The following is a 21,395-nucleotide window of genomic DNA, read 5'->3' on the forward strand; positions in this document are numbered from 1 at the left end:
CATCATTTTCACCATTCAGAAATAGAAGAAATTTTTCCATTAGAGAGGTGATTGAACTTTATGGACTTAATTTCCATCTCCAAAAGAAGTTTACCATTCTGTGGGAATCTCAGCTTGATATTTTTTTTTCTGTTTCTTTTCTTGGTGGTTCTGGGGTTTGAACTTAGGGTCTTGTGCTTGCTAGGCAGGCATTTTACCACTTGAGCCACTCCGCCAGTCCCTCAGCTTGATATTATGAGGGAAGTTAAATAAAATGATTTCCTTGAAACTATTCAAAATCACCCTCTCCCATGCTTGGCATGTTCTGATCCAATGTTCATTTACTCTTATACTACTTCCCTTATATTTCTGTTACTCTATTTACCTATTTAGGACCTTAAATAAGTTACTTAATGAAAAAAGCCTCCTGTTTCTTATCTTTAACTGAGAATAATTATATACATATAGTGATGATAAATGTAAGACATCTCTCACAGTACTGGTATGCAGCTGGTGCTCAGAACTGGTTGCTCCTCTTAAGCACCATTGGACCATCCTGTACTTCTAATTGTGTTTCCCATCCGAGTCTTTGCTATAATGGTCACTTTGTTGACTTCAGGTACAATAATTGATAATTGACTCTAATTGACTATAAATGTTCAGAATTTTTATGAAGTTCAAAGGATTTTTCATTAGTCTTATTACTACTGTTCATACTTGTGTGGGTCTGTATAAAGGAGACCCCTTTTTCTGAGTGCTCTCTGACCTGTCCTCTGACTGAGTCACACTGATCTGTGAAACCATTGCCACTATCAAAATAAAAACCTAGCCATCACCTCAAAAGTTTCTCCATGCCCTTTGGTAATCTGTCTTCCCACCCATCTTCTCAACCCAGGTTAAACACTGATCTCTAAGTAGCATAGATTCATTTGCATTTTCTGTAATTTTATATAAATAGAATTATTCCAATACAGATGGTCCCTGACTTAAATTGAACTATTTTTTGACTTTGCAATGATGCAAAAGCAATATGTATTCAGCAGAAACCATACTTTGAATTTTGATGTCTTCCTAGACAAGAGACATGCAGTGTGATATTCTGTTATGATACCAGGCAGTAGCATAGAGCCACAGTTCCCAGTCAGCCACACAGTCCTGAAGGTAAACATCCAATACCATACAGCACACTGTACTGCTAAGCTATGATGCTTGGCAAGCTAAGTGTATTACATACATTTTTGACTTAAGATATTTTCAACTTATGATGGGTTTATCAAAATATAACATCATAAGCCAAGGGAGCATCTGCAGGTACTTAAAGTTTTGGTCTAGACTTTCAGCATAATTATTTTGAGACTTACTCATGAGATCATGCATATTAAAATTTTATTCCTTTTTATTGCTATGTAGAATTCCATCATGTGTGTAGTCTTTCATCTGTTGATAAGCTGTCTTTTGGGGCTGTTATAAATAAAACTGCTAGCTAACAGGATGGAGAAAGATAAACCATTAGGTAAACACTTAATCAAAAGAAAGGTGGAGTGGTTATATAAATTTCATACAAGCAGACTTCAAACAAGAGAAATTATCAGAGATAAAACAATTTATACTGATGAGGTCAGTTCTTAAAGAAGACATAATCTTAATTTGAATACATTTAACAACAAACACCAGAATACATAAGCGGACAACTGATAGCTCAACACTCTCCTGTTAATAATAGATCAAGCAGCAAGTGATCACAAGCACCTAGTTGACTTAAATAGAGCTATAAACAACTGGATCCAATGGATATTTATAGAAGCCCCATCTAACAGCAACAAGTACTCTCTACCACTTTGAGCCATGCTTCCAGTTATGTTTTACTTTTTAAGAAATTGTCAAATTGTTTTGCCATGTGGGTATATCATTTTAAATTCCCACAAGTATAGTATGAAATTTTCAATTATTCTACATACTCACCACACTAAATATCATCAGTCTTTTTAATTATAGCCATACTAATTGGTATGTATATATACCAATGTATATTGATTGGCATAGAACTATTTAATTTGTATTTCTTTAAATAGTATTGAACATCTTTTTGTGTGTTTACTTGACATTTGTATATATTTGATGATATTTACAAATCTTTGGCTCATTTTAAGTTTTGTTACTGAGTCTTAAGAGTTCTTTATATAATTCTATATACAAGTCCTTTAACAGATATGATTTGCAAGTATTTTCTCCCATTCTATAACTTGAGTACTCATTCGTTATCTTAATAATGCCTTTTAAAGACCAGAAATTTTTCATTTTTACAAAGTCCATATCATTAATTTATCTTATACAATATATTTTGGGTTGTATATAAGAAATATGGTATGACCCAAGGCCAAAAAGATTTTTCTCCTATGTTTTCTTATAGAAGTTTTATAACTTTAAATTTATTATCCATTTGGAGTTAATTTTTATATGTGGCACCAGTAATATATAGTTTTATAGAAATGCAGTTATTTCAGGTCTATTTTTTCCTCTATTGAATTACTTTTTCACTTTTGTCAAAGATCAATATGAGTGACATTATTTCTGAATTTGTCTCTTCCAAAGATCCCTGTGTGCATCTTGACCCCAATACTACAACATCTTGATTTCTGTAGATTTGCAGTAATTTTGAAATCAGATAAAGTCCTTCAACTGTGTCCACTTAAATGTTGATTTGATTGTTCTAGGTGATTTTCACTTCCATGAAAATTTAGAATCAGCTTATCAATTTCAACAGAAAATCCTGCTTTGATTTTTATTGGGATTGTGTTAAAGACATGGATAAATGAGAGGAGAATAATCTTAGCAATAGTTAAGTCTTCTGATACAACATGGGACAAATCTGAATTTACTAAGGTCTCAAATTTCTGCACCAGTGTCTTAGGGTTTTCAGGTGGACATGCCATGCACAAGTTTTATCAACTATAGCTCTGTATACTTCATACTCTTTGATACTACTTCAAATGAAATTATTATTCAGTCCTAGAGTATAAAATCCATTGGACTTTTATATGTTTGTCTTTTATCCTGTAACCTTGCCATTTTTAGTCATTGTTTTGTAGATTCTACAGGTCTATCTATAAGGATAATCATGATATCTGCAAATAAAAGCAGTTTACTTCTTTCCGTTCTGGATGCCTTTGTCTTACCTTATGAGAATTTCCAGCACGCAGTATGGAATAGAAGCAGTGAGAGTGCATATCCTGGTCTTATTTCTAATTTTAGAGGGGAAGCAGTCAGTCTTTTGTCATTAAGTATGATATTAGCTATCAGTTTTTCATAATTACTCTCCAAGTTTACCAAATTCTCTCTATTCTTAGTTTTCTTAGAGTTTTTATCAGACACAGATGTGGTATTTTACAAATGTTCTTTCTGTATCTGTTAAGGTGATCACATTTTTTTTCTTTTTACTATGTTAATACAGAAATTATGTTAAATTTTTTAATACTAAACCAATGTTGCATTCCTGAGGTCAATTCCATTTAGTCACTATGTATTATCATTTTATTTATTGCTGGATTCAATTTGATACAAATTTTATTAAGAAATTTTGCATCTGTTCTTGAGGAATATTGGGCTGATTTCTTTTTTTTGTACTATCAGTGTCTGATTTGGGTATCAGAGTATTTCAAGCTTCATAAAATAAGCTGGGAGATACTTCTTCCTCTTCAGTATTCTAGAAGAATTTGTTTAGAATTGGTTTATTTCTTCCATAAATATTTAATAGGATTCCCCAGTGAAGCCATGAAGTTATATTTGTAGGAAGGTGTTTATAAGTTCTATTTCTTTAATAAATGTAGGGTATCCAGATTATCTATTGTTTCTTGAGTGAGTATTGATAATTTGCATCTTTCAAGGAATGTGACCATGTAAGCTATCAAATTTTTATATTTTATTCCTTTCAATATATATTGGCTATATAGTAATGTTTCTTCTCTCAGTATTGGTACTTATAATTTATGTCTTTTCTTTTAGGTCGACCAGACTTAATTTTTTAAAAATTAATTTTATTGTTCTTCTCAAAGGACCAACTTTTTCACTGGTTTTCCTCTATTACTCTTCCATTTTATATTGCATTTTCCTTCTCTACCTTTCCCCTGCTTACTTTCAGTTTTTTTAATCTTAGCAGTTTTTTAAGGGAGAAGCTGAGATTATTGATTTGAGCCTTTCTTCTTTTCTAACCTAGGCATTTCATGCACTAAATTTTCCTCTGAAAACAGTTTAGCTATATCCCATAAATTTTGAAATGTGGCATTTTCTTTTTAATTCAGCTCAAAATACTTTCTTTTTTGATTTCTTCTTTGTTCCATGGATTATTTTCCAGTTACTTCTTGGTTTCTCAGAGATCTTTCTGTTATTGATGCCATACTGGTCCAAGAATATTTTGTGTCTTGAACTCTTTTAAATTTATTATTTGTTGGATGACCCAAGGCATAGTCTTAAAGTGAACATATTTTGCTGTTGTAGGATGGATTGTTTTATTTCAGTTAGGCTAAATTGGTTGATAGTATTGTCCTTTTGCCTTACTGATTTTCTGTTTACTTATTCTATCAGTTATTGAGAAATGGGTATTAAAATTTTTTGTATTACATGTGGATTAGTATATTTCTCCTTGAATTTCTATCAGGGTTTGTTTTGTTTTTCCTTTTTTAAAAAAAAAAGTCATTTGGAAGTTCTGTTGTTAGGTGCATAAATGTTGAGGATTATATGTTCTCTGGATGAATCAGTTTCTTTATCGTTATGAAATTATCCTTTTAATCCCTGGCAATATTCTTTGCTTTGAAGTGATACATTCTTAATATAGCTATTTCATATTTCTTCTGATTATATTCAGCATAATATATCTTTTTCCATCCTTCTACTTCTTTCAGTAGCAGTTTTGTGAAAATAGAACTTACATACCATAAAAGTGTATGATTCAGTGGTTGAAAGTACATACACAGAGTTGTGCAGCTTTTACCACTATATAATTTCAGAACATTTTAATCACTCCCTACATAAACCCCATAAACATGAGTTGTCGTGGCCAGGTGTGGTGACTTACACCTGTAATTCCAGCTACTTGGGAGGCAGAGTTTGGGAGAATCACAGTTCAGGGGCAGCCCAGACAGAAAGTTCATGAAACCCCATCTCAGTCAATAAAAGATGGGTGTGGTGGTACATACCTGTCATCTCAGCTATGTGGGATGCATAAATAGGAGGATCACAGTCCAGGCCAGCCCAGAAATAAATGTGAAACCTTATCTCAAAAATAAATAGCAAAAAGGGCTGGGGGCATGACTCAAGAGATAGAGTACTTGCCTCGTAAGTACAGTGTTCCGGGTACCAATGCTCCCCACAATAAAGACACTAGTGATTGACTCCTTCCATTTATTGAGTTTTTAAAAACAGGTTTACTAAGGTGTAATTTGCATATAATAAGTAGTGTATATTAAAGTACACAGCTGGATATGTTTTGCCATATCCTTACACTGAGAAGCTATTACTACACTTAAAGAGTGAGCATGCCCATCGCTCCAAAAGCTCCTCATGCCTTTAATTTCTCCTTCCTGTTCCTTACCATCCCCCATCCCAAAGGCAATCTGCTTTCCATCACTATACACTAGGTTGCCTTTTCTAGAGTTTTGTGTTTTCAGTATTCCAGCTTTTGTGCAGAAATCAGCTTTTATTGTGCTTCCCGTCTTAGTAGTTGGGACTTTAATCTTTTAAGATTATGATTTTCAGGATTTTTAGACTTAGAATTGCAACAGTCAGGATTGTAGTGTATGAGATTGTGTCTTCTGAGTTTATGGTTAAGCGCCACATTTTTCTCTCTCTTTTTTTTTTTGGCAGTACTGGGGTTTTAATTAAGGGCATTGCACTTGCCACTTAAGCCCTACCCCCAGCCCTTTTTGCTTCATTTTATTTTTCCAGATAGGGTCTTACACTTTTGCCTGTGGCTGTCCTTAGACTGCAGTCTTCCTACTTCTGCCCCTCAAGCTGGGATTGCATGTGTGCTCTACACATCTTATTTTTTGAAAAAGGGTCTCACTAACTTTTTTAATTGTTTTATTATTCATATGTGCATACAAGGCTTGGGTCATTTCTCCCCCCTGCCCCCACCCCCTCCCTTACGACCCACTCCGCCCCCTCCCTCTCTCCCCCACCCCCTCAATACCCAGCAGAAACTATTTTGCCCTTATCTCTAATTTTGTTGAAGATAGAGTATAAGCAATAATAGGAAGGAAAAAGGGTTTTTGCTGGTTGAGATAAGGATAGCTATACAGGGAGTTGACTCACATTAATTTCCTGTGCATATGTGTTGCCTTCTAGGTTAATTCTTTTTGATCTAACCTTTTCTCTAGTTCCTGGTCCCCTTTTCCTATTGGCCTCAGTTGCTTTTAAGGTATCTGCTTTAGTTTCTCTGCGTTGAGGGCAACAAATGCTAGCTAATTTTTTAGGTGTCTTACCTATCTCTCACTAACTTTTTTGCCTGGACTGGCCTCATACTTCAATCCTCTGATCTCTGCTTTCCACAAAACTGAGATTATAGGCATGAGCCACCACACCTGGCATAGTACCACATCTTTCTTCTACAGGACTATTTTTAACATTTCTTCTAGTGTGACTGTACTGCTGATGAATTATTTCAATCTTGTGCATCTGAGAAGTCTTTATTTTTAAAATATATTTTCACTCCATAAAGAATTCTAGGCTGGTAGATTTTTTTAACCTTTTTTTAAATGTTATCTTCCATTTGCATTGTTTCCAGTAAAAACCTGCTCGTATCCTTACTTTTGTCACTTTTGCAGTATTCTGAGCACACCATCAGATTAAATTTTTGCAGTCAAAGGTAATGATGTTTTCCCTTAGAATTTCTTCCTTTCCATTCTTCTCAAAAAACAGTGTCCCCTAAATTCAACTCCACTAAGTTCATCTAGCAAAATGTCAGAGCAGCCTTTCTTCAGGCAGATTATACTCTTAATCCAACTGTTGTTTTGTTGTGTGGAGATCAGAATATTATCTGTGGCTGATTTCTGGAATTCACCCAGGTCAGAAGCTCTTCTGAAATCTTGATGGCACAACACCTGGCCCCATCCCAGTCAGGTCTGTGTGGACTTACTGCCCTGGGTTTCCCATAAAACAGAATTGATAAGCTATTTTTGATGCTGTCCTATCGTAGCTTCTGTCTTTACCTCCATCCCAGCATCAGCCTGTTCACAAGTGTGTCAGCACTTATAAAACAGTCCAGCATAATTCACGCAAAGTCACCTGAAGCTGAGCTCACTAAACAGCTTAGAGTCTATAAATAGGAAAAATATTTTGGCCTCTACTCGTAGACATCTAGTTGTTATTCCTCAAGGAATTATACCTATGATCTTGAAGGTTACACAGTGGGTCCGGGTATGTTCCATATGTCCCTCGGGGGGACTAGCTGATTAATCAGGCCATGCTCTTTTATTGGTATACCTACCACATAGGCATGTTTGAAGTCTTTGCTCACATCACCTCTGCTCACATTCCATTGGCCAAAGCAAGTCACATGACCAAACTCAACCCAGTGGGGTAAGGAAGTATATTCAGCCTATGGAAGAGTGAATAATTTGCCAAATCATAATCCAAACTATTAGACCTGGCTTCCATTGGGCTCTAAGTGCTTGAAGACCATAACTCTCAAAGTCAGATCTCAATTCCAACTGTGAAAGCCACGGTTTGTTTTGTTTTACTTTGTTTTGTTCTTTGAGATGGGGTCTCACTGTGGTGCCCAGGCTGGTCTCGAATTTCTGAGTTGAAGCGATCCTTCTGCTTCAGCCTCCCACGTGCTAGAATTATAGGAATGTACTACCACATCCAGTGAGAAATAATTTTTAAGAAAGGTAACAGGCATGGAGACCTTAAATGATGTTCCTTGACTCACATCAAAATCACAAAGGTGAAATAAAATTCATCTCTTAAATCCCTCCAGGTCCCGCTCAACTCTATGACACAACGAAGATAACCAAACAACCTCCAACACATTTGGCAATTTCACTATGGATTCCCTAGCTCACACTTTTCCTTTGCTTAGAGTTTGCCCTCTGCTTCTTTTCCCCCTCTCTACATTCAAGTTCTCTTTCAGGATCCTGCCTGCATCTTTTTTGTTGTTAACTAAAAAGATGGGCATTTTTAAAGAGTGATGGTTAAGAAATTTGGGGGTTGACGCCAGCTCTACCTACCATGACACTGAGCAAGTTCTTCCCTTGACTAAGCCTTGGTGTTTTCACTTTTAAACAGTAATAAACCCTGGGACTTTGTGAAGATTTATAAAAAGGAAATGTTTGTATATTCTTAGGGCATAAAGAATGAATAATTAAATAGGAATTTAAAATAATTTCTTCAGCTAGTTATGAAGCTGGGCACCAGTGGTTCATACCTGTAATCCTAGCTACTTAGGAGGCTGAAATCAGAAAGATAGTGGTTCAAGGCCAGCCTGGGCAGGGAGTTCACAAGGCCCATCTCAACCAATAGTTGGGCACAGTGGTGAGTACCTAGCAACCCAAGCTAATGGCAGGCTAAGATGGGGGGAATCATGGTTCTAGGACACACAGGCAAAGTTCATGAGATACGATCTCAGTAGAAACATGCTGGGCATGGTGGCACATGTCTGTCATTCCAATGTCAACAGGAAGCTTAAAATAGAAGAATCACAGTGCAGCCTGACCTAGGCAAAAAGTGAGACCCTATCTCCAAAATAACCAGAGCAACAAGGGCTAGAGGTGTGGTGCAAGTAATAAAGCGCCCGCCAAGCAAGCACGCAACTCTAAATTTAAACCTCAGTTCCACCAAAAAAAGAGAAATAAAAGCTAGTCATGAACTCTCCTTCCACTGAGTTCCTAGGGTACTTAATTCAGTTCAATTAAGCACTGAGAGATTTTAGGAACCAGGAATTCTCATCTCAAATTGGGACAGGCAGGTATCATAAAAATGTAAGGGAACCTGTAGCATCATTCATATTGGTGTCATTTTTTCTCACAGACCCATATGTTTGCATGTTAAAACATACAGGAATATTCTTCTTTCACAAAGAAACATATTTTCTCCAGAGGTTATATTCAAAATATATAAAAGCTAATCTTCATTCTGAGTCCCCATTCGGATGTCTCTTGACTGTGGTACTGCAGCAGAGTCCAGCTGGATTGGGAGGAATTAGGGGAGGATACACAGAAGTGCCCAGGGTAGAGGACAGCACACAGGGACTTCAGTGATGGCCACTGTGGGCAGTGTTTCTTAATTGGATATGCCAAGTGAATGTCAGCATTGATTCTCTCCCGTTGTTTTTTAAATATACCGTCTTCTTGGCCTATATGTTGTGTTCCTGCTTTTTAATGGAAATATGAGCACAAAGAAATCACAGTCTTCTATAAGATAATGCCCCATCTAAAGTAAGCAGCTCTTAGCTCCAGCCAAATATTACTTGATGCCAGTTAGAACTTCTCATTTTTCAAGAGAAGTCAGAAATGCACATTTTTGTATTGAATCTTTAATGTAGCCTCAGTGATTTTTAAATCACTGTACAGGCTAAACATGGCCTCTGGCCTATAGAATGGATACTGATAGCTGGCATTTCAAGAATTCAGAGATGTGAATTCTGCCCTGAAGGGACAGGCAAACAGACAAGTAATAGATAACTTTATAGTTGGATGAACTAATTTGTATAACTAGTAATGAATTCCACCAAACTATGGATTCTATGACCCACTATCCTCAGCACCAAATGCCTTACTCATAATTGATTTATTGCTGAAGGTCTCTTGCTTAATCTGTACACATGAACATATGACAACCTCCATGTTACAGCCATTTCAGTTAAATCGTCATCTCTGCAAAATCCATGTTGCAGTCAGTACCTTGCAAGGAATAAACCCTTCTGGAATTGAACGAACTTGATCTGTTATGCAGTAGTTAGTTAAAGACACAGACCACATTCAAGAACAGAGCAGAATAAAATGTAAAACTGCAGGTACTTCCTTGGGAGACCCATCTGGGAAATCAAATTCAGAAGTCTGCTATGACTGGCACCTTATTCTCAATCTTTATACTCAGTGCCAAGGGGGCTTCTGGGTACTCCCTGAACCAAATGAAATACAAAGGCAGAGACCAAAATTCAATTTCATTATTGTGCTGGAAAATAAAATCTATTGTAATTTACTGCCTTTGAAAAATACAAGAATACATAGAAAATAGACATGATACCAATAATAAGCAGTTATAAGGAAGGATATGGCTATAAAACAGAATAAGAAAAGTTTAAAACTGGAAGATTTCGTCTATATAATAAATCATTTTTTAAAAACCTCTTTTCCTCTGTTAGCATAGCAGGATCATTCAGTTTTACCCAAGTAGACAAATGTCTATATATCACCTCCCTTGATAATCAAGGTTGGATTTTTGCCAAGTCTGGTGGTACATGCCTATAATCTCAGCTTTCAGAAGGCAGAAGTAGGAGGATTGTAGTCTGGAGCTAATTCCAGGCAAAAAGCATGAGATCCTATCTGAAAAATAACTAAAGCAAAAAAGGACTGGGTATGTGTCTCAAGTGGTAGAGTGTTTACCTAGCAAGCGTAAGGTCCTGGACTCACAACCCCAGTGTTGCCAAAAAAAAAAAAAAAAAAAAGCGGGGGTTGGATTTTAATTGATTCTTTTATTTAAAAAGTAGCACACACTCATTGAAGGAAAGATTTCAAACGTGTATAAAATTTTTCTATAAGTTCCCTCCCATATCCCTAGTCCCTTCTCTCAACCATTCTAGTTCTCCAGTGTAATGATGACTAATAATTTGGTCAGTTTCCTTTCAGGCCTTTTTTCTGCTCATTCTGAATACATCCATATGCTTGTATATGGCTCCTCTTTCCCCACTCCCAAAACCTTGGAAATATACACTATACTGTTCTGCAGCTTAATTTTTTCTTTCCTGGTCAGTCAGTTCACATGCTGATCTATACTATTCACTTTTAAGACTACTTATTATTTTATAGTTTTGCTATATCATACTTTTATAGCCATTAATATTGTCTCCAGTTTTCCACCATTACAAATACTGCTGCAGTAAATACCACCGGTTTAGACTTTAATTTACTTTTTAATTTTAACAGGGCTGTGGAAACTGAAGTCATTGCAGAATTTGGATCTGTCATTCAACGAAATACTGCAAATTGGGTTGTCTGATTTTCATAACTGCTTGCAACTGGAGAACATCTATTTAAAGAGCAACAAGATTTTTAAAATTCACCCAGAAGCCTTTAAGGACCTCAAAAAATTACAGGTTCTCACATCATTTTTATACTATCTTAAATATGCTGATATATAGGTAATTATACTAGAAGACTGTTTCCATTAAAAAGGTTCTCCAGGTCCAGTTGTCCTGTTTGTTAATCAAAACATGTAAGCCTTTTATAAGATCCCCTAAAAGAGCCAAAGCCTCTTTCTTGCCTCAAAAATCAAAGGCCACAGTAATGGACATAAACATAATTCTCAGCAGCAAGAATTGGCACATTATTTCTCTAAATTGAAGTCCAACTCCAAGTTTCCACTTACTAGTTGGCAAGAAACTAATTGTTATTTGTGAGGCTGTCTCCCTAGGCTGCAGGATCAGTCAAAGGTCCCAAGGATTATGCAGTCTGGAACACTTAGGGAGGTCCCTGGGAACCACTCTGGCCAATGCTGAGATGTCAACAACTCAGGACTGTAGGGCTGCAGGCCAGTGACCTTGTTGGTTCCATGCTTAAAATGGACATGGGAGAATAAAAATGAGATGGAAACATGCACACTTGTGTAGCGCTTACCATAGTAACCCCCCACCACAGTAAACCCCCTCAGCCACTCCAGTGTGGCATCCAGAAATGACCTGGGAGAATCTTGGTCATAACCTCTATCACCCACACCTGTTCTTTATACAGGTCAGTGTTGTTCAGTTGATGATGTGAACATGTAATTTTAAATGTTCTAGTTCTAGATTTAAAAAATAAGTAAATTTCATTTTAGTCATATATTATTTAACCCAATAGGTTATCTTTTACACATGTAATTTATATAAAAAATGCTAGCAAGATATTTTACATTCCCCTTTTCATGCCAAGTCTCCAAAACCTGTTGTATATTTTACATCCCGACATGAACTACTCACATTTAATTGCTCAATAGTCACATCGTGGCTAATAGCTGTCATATTAGGCATCATAGACACAGACAGCTGCTGTTTTCCTGGTGTTACGTGAAGTGCTGTTGAAGCAACCTACAAGTTTCTAGTTCTCCCCCTTCAATGGCTCCTGAGCCCTCCTCCACCAAAGGGAGCTAGGGAAGCAGTGGGGGGACTCTGGAGCTTACTGCTGGGTTCCAACCTAGGCCCTGCCACTTTCTAGCCACACTATCTTGGCAAGTTACCAGATCTCTCTGTGCCTTTTTTCCCATTTGTGAAACAGAGACAACTCAGCTCCTGACTCAGTACTTGGATAGAGTAAATTCTTTGTACATATAACCTGCATATAGAATTTTTAAGTGGCCATAGTGCCCTGCTCTTTTAATATACATCTCTGATTGTGCTACTGATTGGTTAAAACACGTCCAAGATTGCATGGCCAGAGCCTTGTTCCTGCCTGTCTCTTCAGCCTCATCTCAAGCCACCCTCCCCTGGCTCACTGCTGTCCTGTCTGTTTTCACCTCAGGCCCTCCCTACTTACTGATCCTTTACCTGCAAGAACTAACTGGTATTAATCCTTCCTGTTTGGGGCAGTTGCCACTTTCTCAGAGAATTTCCCTTGGGACTCCAGATTGAATTAGTCCCCCTTTTTGGATACTAATAATGGGGTCTACCTTTTTCCTCATTGCACTTATCCCAAAAAGAATGATTTAGCTTTGGGTATGCTAGTTGCATAGCATGCAGAGCTATGCCCTGCATGTCCTCTTTGAGGACACACAAAGATTGTCTTCTTTGTGTCTGTTTTGTTTTCTGATGTTTAGCTAATAAGACACATTTAAAATTACTTGTTGAATAAACAAAGGAATACATGAAGTTCATGAATAGTTGCATTATTTGTCTATTGCTGCATAATAAATCACCACAGCTTAAAACCACACACATCTATGACCTCACAATTTCTGTGGGTCACCCAAGACCTCCACTTCAGGGTCTCTCCAGAAGCTGCACCAGTGTTGGCTAAGGCCACAGTCTTCCCTGAAAGTCCAGCTGAAAGAGGGTCTCCTCCCAAGTTTGCCTGCTGTTGGCAGGACTTACTTCCTTATTGGACAGTTGAACCTGAGGCTCAGCTCCTTGCCAGCTGTTGGCCTAAACCTCCCCTCAGGTTTCTGCCCTGTGGTCTCTCCATAGGGCCATCCATGACCCTGTACTGTAGCTGGCTTCAGAGCTAGCAGGCCAAAGAACCTGCTGGCAAGATGAGCATTTCTATTTTATGAAATATAAGCACAAAAGTGACATCCCACTGTTGCAGTACATTGGGGACAAATGATACTGTCTGACTGCCACAGTAGTTACTAGAACAGAGGAGAAGGCCCACTTAATTTCACCAGTGACAGATTGTCAAAGTACTGGGGAGCCTCATTTAGTGCACAGCATACTGACTGTAATACAGTTGTATATAGAATTTGCCCTATGTCTGTTTTACTTCCTGTGCACATTTATTGTTCTTTATGAGTCTTCTGCAGCTCACAGGTAAAGAGATGCCACAGGCAAACTAAAAACCAAATCTGAGAATGTTTTTAATACAGTTGTAATTCTCAATTCACTGGAACTGCCAACCACCATACAATTTCTCTTTCCCTAATATGCCTTCTACCTGCTTGGCAATAACTAAAAACTGACTTTCGAACGTGATGAACATACTTGGTACCAGAAAGCTGAATATCACAATGGATGTTGTTTTTCTTCTAGAAGATGAATTTAATACTTGTACCATTCTATGTGTCTTCCCAAGTGGAGGTCTTTTCTGAAGCCAGATAGATTTTTCAAAGCATAAATTCATCATCATGTTTGAAGGGAATAAAATAATTTTCCTTGACATTTCAAATTAGCATTTCGTTTTTCAATCATATCTCATTCCTCTTAGATGTGTGATTTGTGAAGCAATATTATATGCTTCTCCCAATCCTTCCCAATCCCTTTGAAATTCTTGTACATGGGTATTTCTTTAGCCAAGACTATACTGTTTTAATATTTTCTCAGAAATTACTCTTCCTGAATCATTTTCTTTCTTCCTTCCAGTTTTGCTTTCACTTCCATTGTATTAGTTTTATCATTACTGTGAACAAATACCTGACAAACAACCTAAAGGAGGAAGGATTTATTTTAGGTCATGGTTTCAGAGAGTTCAGCCTATGCTTGCTTTAACCCTTCACTTGGGCAGAACATCATGGTTGTGGGACCCTGTGGCAGAAGAGTTTCTTCATCTCATCACAGACAGGAAGCAGAGGGAGAGACAGGAAATGCAGGGACAAGATACAAGATGCCTGCAAGAACCCACCCTCCTCCAGTTAGATTTCACCTCCTAAAGTTTACATAACTTCCAAAATAATGCTGCCAGCTGGGGAGCTAGGTTTTAACACATAGCCTGTGTGGGGTATTTTATATCTGAACCATATCATCCATGATTTGTAATATAAGATGAAAAATTCACTAAAAAAGAAAATAGCTACCAGAAAACCACCAGAATAATTCAGTCTGTTGTTGAGGAAGAGTAATACATAAGAAAGCTACTGATTCTAGGCAAAGCTGGCCAAAGTGAAGCATTTTTTCCTCCCAATCCCAGTCTCCTACTTCCTATTTTTAGCAACCTACCTGTGCAAGTCAAGACTGCTTGACTACTCAGCACAGAAAAGGCCACCCTCTCTACCTAAGTTCCCCCCAAATTAAAATTCTACTCCTGGTGGTTTTGTTTGTGGTGCTATTGTATTGTTTGAGTTATCTCTTCTTAGGAATTTACAAAAACTCCAAAATGTAAATGCTAATTTTTCTCTGATGTTTATAAAATAATTGGCCTTGGTAATATTCACCTTTTCTGATTTTCACCCATGGTTCTCTTTTGTTAAAGCAAAGTTAGCATTTTCTCTCTTATGATTTTTCTCTTCTCCTATAACCAGCAGCCACTCCTCAAATGCCATGCCCCCACCCTGGTGTCTCATGCCCCAGACCTCCTCCCCATTAGTGGAACACTCACTTCACTCTAGTGTGATGGCTGAAAGAGCGTGTGTTCTGCAATGAAGGCTCTGAAGCCAGACCAGATCACAACTGTGACATTCCATTCATTCATTTATTCTTTACTCAGTATCTGCTCAATACCAGGCCCCTGTACTAAGATCTATGTGAAACATACTATGTGGCTTGGTCCAACTTCTTACTCTAAAAAAGGGGAACTGTGGAAGTTGTTGGGAGAATTTGAGATAATACATGTAACACACCCAGCAGAGTGCCTGGTACAAGCAGTACTCTGAAAATGGTAACTACAGCCACACCGAATTATGCTTTCCCTGCATATTGTGCCACTGCTGTGTCCACACTTCCTGCTCTGTGTCTCTAGAGTCATGAATCGTTTTTGTTCCCTAGTCTCCCCACCACCTGCATTTCTGATTAGGTTAGAGAAATTAGTCATCTTGCAGGTACTAAATAATGGCCATGGATACAAAGAAATGCACTACTCTCCTTGAGATAATATTTGATGCAAAAGGTTTCTCTTTGCTACTTCTGGTCAGCCACATTCTCTGTGTTCTGTTTTCATCATTCCACATGTTCTGATACTTTCAACATCAGTGTTTCTAGAAATTCTAGAACTGGATACAATTCTAGACCTTGATAGCACAGGAGTCCAGGATTTTTTTTTAACAGTACAAATTACAAATCATAGGAAAGAAATGAGGACAATGTTTGGGCACCTAATATAGGTTTAAAGATTTCACATGCATTTAATCCTTATAGCCACCATGAGAGGTGGACTCACAGAATGTAAACCGTTTGCAAGACTCACAGAAGTTTTAGGGATAGAGCGAGATTTAAACCCAGTATTCTCTAATTTTCAAACCAGTTCTAAATTCTTGTTGTTTCCATAGAAATATAAATATCTTTCTGTAACTTATTTAGTCTTGCTCTATAATGGCTCTGTTCACAGATTCTCCTAAATTTGTTTCTTCTCAAGCAGGTTGTAGACCTCAGTAACAATGCTCTAACCACCATCCTACCAATGATGATCATTGCTCTAGAATTTCCTCATCTAGAGGTTGACTTGGGTGATAACAAATGGCAATGTGATGATAGCATGGGGGTCTTCTATACTTCCATTTCTGAATCTTGGAGAGAAAAGTGGGATATAATTTGCAACAAGTCTGAAGGTAAGTCAGCAGTGCTTCTTTTCTTTGAACTGATTTAATTTAAACTGAAATATAAGAATGTAGTCTCATTTGAAACCAGGGCAATCTCTCTAAAAGCAAGAGGGCTGGTTCCTAGCATTACTCAGCCTTGAGCTAAGTCATTGAATAATCATTGGTGCCCTACTGGTACCAATTCTTCAGTTCATGGATGATTTTCTTCACATGGCCAAAGAAGCTTAGTTCAAATCCCTAGGAATCATGTGAATTTAGTCAAAAACATAAATTTCAGTAGAAGAAAATTTTGCCTGAAGTCCCAAAATGTCACAATTCATCCAAATTCTTAACAATTGATTAAAGAAAGAATTTTGGACCAGTCATGCTGATGTATGCCTATGGCCCCAACTACTCAGGAGGTAGAGATAGAAGGATCATGGTCCAAGGCTGGCCTGGGCAAAAGTGTGAGGCTCAATCTGAAAAATAAACTAAAGCAACAGGAATGGGGAGTGGCTCAAGGGGCAGAGTGCTTGCCACGGAAGCAGAAGGCCCTGAGTTCAAACCCCAGCACCCACAAAAACAATTTCTAAAAAAACTTAAAAAATCTGAAACGTATTTTAAATGTTTGCTAACCCTATGAAAGTGTGTCTTCTACATACACAAAACAAAGACATTTTCATTTTGTTTTGTTTTTGTGATAGTAGAGGTTGAACTCAGGGCTTCGCACTTGCTAGGCAGGCGCTCTACCGTTTGAACCATGCTGCCAGCCCAACACACATTTCAAAGTATATTTTCCATTGACTTATTCTTTGCCCCCACACCTCTCTCAAGTATATTACTGTAGTTGAACATTCTGGGAAGATTTTTTTCCACTATTAACTGTCTTGAAAAAAAAGTCAGATTAAAAATAAATGAGTCCTAGACTCAGTCCCATTCAGGACTACCATTAAGTAGAATCATGGCCATGCCTATTAGATTTGGAAGAAATGCACAAAGAGCAGAGGGAGACCTGAAGGTTGTCAGTCACACTTGCTTTGCTCCTTTATACGAGCTACACTGGCATTTCAACAAGTAGAGCGCAGAAGGAAAAACAAATGTTTTACTGATTACCAGCACTGGGGAGTGGGGAGGAAGCAATTCTTTAAACCTGGGGAAGGCAGAGGCAGGTTTTATGAGGTCTGATGGAATATTCTAGCAAATATGAAGTAGTTGAGGGCATAGGGGAAGAAGCAATGTGGCTGCCCCCCAGTCTGGCTTCTTCCTCTCATTGACAGTTGTTAGACAGGAAGCCTAAGAAAGACAACCTTTGGGCCTATAAGCAGCAGATCTATGCCTGACAGCCATGTGTACATGTGCTCAGAGCCATATACATACTGTTGGCATTAGATAAGAATGAATGAATGAATGAATGAAGAAAAGCTACTTGGCACCAGGTAATAAACACTTGAATGTAACTAAATAAGGACTCAGAGAAGCTTTGAAAGTCCCTAGAATCTTATTCAAGTCTGCTCAGTGTGTGTTTTTTATCTCCTACTTGCAGGCAACAAAGAGGCATATTCAGAGACTCCCAAAAGCAGAATTTCCAGGGAGACGCACCTTCTTCAGACTAATCTGAAACACATGAAAAGCCTCATAAGGAGCAAAGCAGAGAGGGCGGGAGAAGGATTGTATTTGCACTTTTCTCCTGTGGGAATGGAGGTGCATGCTGGCTCTCATCTCAGAGAGATACAGGCACAACGGCCAAGACAGGGCAGAAACACCCAGGATGAGCAAGCCACTGACAGAAAGGACAATGATTCCCCAGACCTCACCTTGGCCGTTTGTCTATCTGTGTTCATCACATTCATAGTGGCTTTCTTTCTCGGGGCTTTCACCAGGCCCTGCATTGACAGACTGTGGCAACAAAGATGTGGTAACAAAAACCCTGGTTCCAACAACACCTATTCAAATGAGGGCTTCTATGACGAATTTGAAGCTGCAGGCAGCATACAGCACCCAAGGACAGATCTGCGCCAAGCTTTCCACCATCAAATTCTCTATGAGAACCAGAACTCTTCCTGGGTGACAAAGCCAAACCTGCATGCCTCCATCATTCCTGATGAGACTCTAGGAAATAGTAGAAAGGAGCCTAGTAGTTGGCAGAGCTCAGAGCAATGTGGAGACAAAATCAGGGCAGGAAGTAGAAATGACAATGGGCTTTCAAATGGCCATGCAGCCCATTCCACTCTCCACAGGCATCCAAAGGCTGATGATCATGAACTAATTTCAGCAGCACAAGACCACACGTATAGCAATGATATTCTCAGGGAATTAATTTATGACTCTGTGGCCCAGGAATATTCTCTCCCTGAGCACTCAGTGGGTGTCTCTTCTGTAGCTGGTACATTTCAAACTGTCTCTGACTCCACCTATAATGATTTAAATGAATTAGACCCATCACACTTAAGAGAAGTGGCAGCTGTCCTCTCCAAAATGCCAACACATTCAAATGCACAGGGTGCTATAGAGAGTAAGGAAAGAGGGCACCCTGAACACTCACCTTTGGAAACCACCAGCTCACAGGTGGAATTTTCCAAGGAAATGCAGGTGAGAAATTTCATCAGCTCACAGGGTGCACAGCAGCCAAGGCTCCAGGAAGGTGGAGAAGAGCTTCCAGCTTCCTGCAGTACAGTCCTGCATGGTGACCCCGGAGCTGCAGACCCATCCACCCTTCCACCAAGTTGGCACAGTGATTTCCACGTCACTCCTGCTACTGAGGAGCCAGTGCAGAAAGATGCTACTTCTGACTTTCAGTACAACTTGGAGATGGACTATGATTCTGATGAAGGGTCTTTGTTTACCCTCAGTTCAGAGGAGTCAGAGGGTAGAAGGAGTGTGACTGAAGAAGAGGCACATGGTGAAGACAATGGCGGAACCAGCCAGCCTCTTCAGGTAGAAGACTTAGGGGAACACAAGGACACTGTGAAATCAGTGGAAAGTCTTGACGACAACATCACCTTGCAAAGGATTCTGGGGACATACGAAACTCTAGAAGATCACTTTGGAAAACCTCTCATTTCTGGTCCAGACTCTGGTTTGTATGAGACTCGCCTGGAAAATGCCTCTAACACCAGTGACGCCGAGGGCCCTTTGGTCTGGCCCAGGTTCCTGGGCAATAGGCCTTTAAGTGATGAGGCTTCAGGGGTAACTGTTTATGATTATGACAAAAGTCTTCAACCCGGGGCAGTGGAATGGCATAACTCACTGAGAGACCTACTGTTTTCAAACATGGACATTTTGCCACCGACACCACCACATTCTGCTGAAGATCCCTCAGATCCTGAGGAGACTGCCACAGAAAGGACTTAGACATTTTTAAATATGAACCTTTCATTCAGGGACTAAATGTTCCTCAGAAGGATAGTGCTTCAAGATCAATAGAGAGGAAAACTGAAGACCCCCACAGCAAGATTCTCAAGGGAGGACCTAGATTCCAACCAGGTGGACACTGATGTAAATGAGTTTATATATTACTAGAGAACTGACTATGATTCTAGAAATTCCAAGCACTGTTGTTAGAATCCTGGGGTGGTGAGCTGACCTGTCTGGGTGGGGCAATATTTTGAAGACGGTTTTAAGAACCAAGTGCTATCATTATAAAAGCTTACAAATAAACTCAGTTCACTAAAACACAGAGAACTTCAGTGATAATAAATGAAGGTAAATATTCAAGGGAGAATCTATTGCAGGAAGAAAAAGAGGATTCTTTTATGCTCAAACGAGGTCCAGAGAGATCTGATGGGAGTTGGCTGTGTATGTGAAAAACAGCTCCACTGTGACAAAGACGTTCAATTTGAGTGTCAAAGAGAATTCAAATGACATTTTTAGTATCTATTGAAGCACTTACGTGACAATGCTGAAAAGAGTTTAATGAATTCTTCATAAAGACTAGCACTACTTTTTGGAGATTGATCATGAGACTGCACAATTGGAAGGATTCAGAGCAGTTCTAAGTATTTTTAACAGGTTATGTGAAAAGAGAAGAGGAACCATTTTCTAGAATAAAATGTAAATTAAAAATCAATTTTCAAGAGAAGAAGTGATGTTTTCTGTGCCATTATTCTTGACAAGCCCTTTCTTCATATGACTCCCCATTTTGTCTCTCATGAGCTATTCTGTTTGTCCTCCTCCTTCTTTGATGTTTTCTCACTTTGCTTTCTGACTTTCTTTACTTGTACTCTTAAAGGCAGTATTCCTCCAGGATTTCTTCCCACTCTTCCTTATGACCCCTTTGCCAACACTGAAAATAGTAAGGAAATAAATTGCAAGACAGGTTTTGTAGGGGGCCAATGGAATGTTCTGGCAAACGTAGGCACCACTACTTCACCAACCAGCTCAAAACAGATGATACAGATCTACATATTCCTTAGTAGATCTTTAGTGTGATCTTTAGTATTTCTCTTTGCCCCACTCATCCCCAATTCATCATTCTTGTGTCCAATTCATCCACTCTACTGCTCAGAAACCTTTGATGATTAAAAAAAATTATTTGATGGCTCCCATTGTCTATATAAAAACCAAATTCCATAATCCTACTTTTCCAGTTCCAGCTCATGAGATTATCACCTTACCATGTATTCTATTCTAGTTTATATTATTTACATTAGTTATTAATGCATTTCTTTCAACAAATTCTTGAGGCCCTTTACTGGACCACTGATCAAACTCTCTCCCACTGCTCACAATTGATACATTAAACATTCACTGACCTTAAGTTTTTACTGAGAAAATTTAGGCTATAAGGAAAAAATTCCTTCAGTCTCCTACCTATAAATATGTTTATATCAATATCTATCCTTATTCTTCCCCTCCAATCTAAGAAGAAGAAAAAAAATTTTTTTTTTGGTCAAGGATAACCCCTCCAGTCTGCTCTGTCTGCAGTCCACTCGTTCATGTTTCCCATTATGGCCCTTCCAAGCTCTGGGTCCTTCCCAGAGTCTGTAAGCATGCTCAAGGCCTTTCAGTACTAAAATTAAAGGAACCACCATCCAAAGGCTCTCTCACAGTACTCTTTTCTCTCTCATAGC

The 21,395-nt window shown here is 38.5% G+C and overlaps 1 protein-coding gene across 2 annotated transcripts in view; it reads left to right on the plus strand.

Moving 5' to 3' along the window:
• The window catches only part of Lrrc66 (leucine rich repeat containing 66), a 28,519-nt gene extending 8,084 nt beyond the window's left edge, over nt 1-20,435 (plus strand). For both annotated transcript variants that reach the window (XM_074042271.1, XM_020165354.2), the window contains exons 3-5: nt 11,118-11,287; nt 16,167-16,356; nt 17,870-20,435. In XM_074042271.1, coding sequence (XP_073898372.1) covers nt 11,118-11,287; nt 16,167-16,356; nt 17,870-19,677 — 2,168 coding nt within the window. In that variant the 3' untranslated portion in view covers nt 19,678-20,435. The remainder of the gene's footprint in view (nt 1-11,117; nt 11,288-16,166; nt 16,357-17,869) is intronic.
• Nucleotides 20,436-21,395: the final 960 nt, after the last annotated feature.

Source organism: Castor canadensis, chromosome 9 (genome assembly GCF_047511655.1).
Source record: "Castor canadensis chromosome 9, mCasCan1.hap1v2, whole genome shotgun sequence".
NCBI lineage: Eukaryota > Metazoa > Chordata > Mammalia > Rodentia > Castoridae > Castor > Castor canadensis.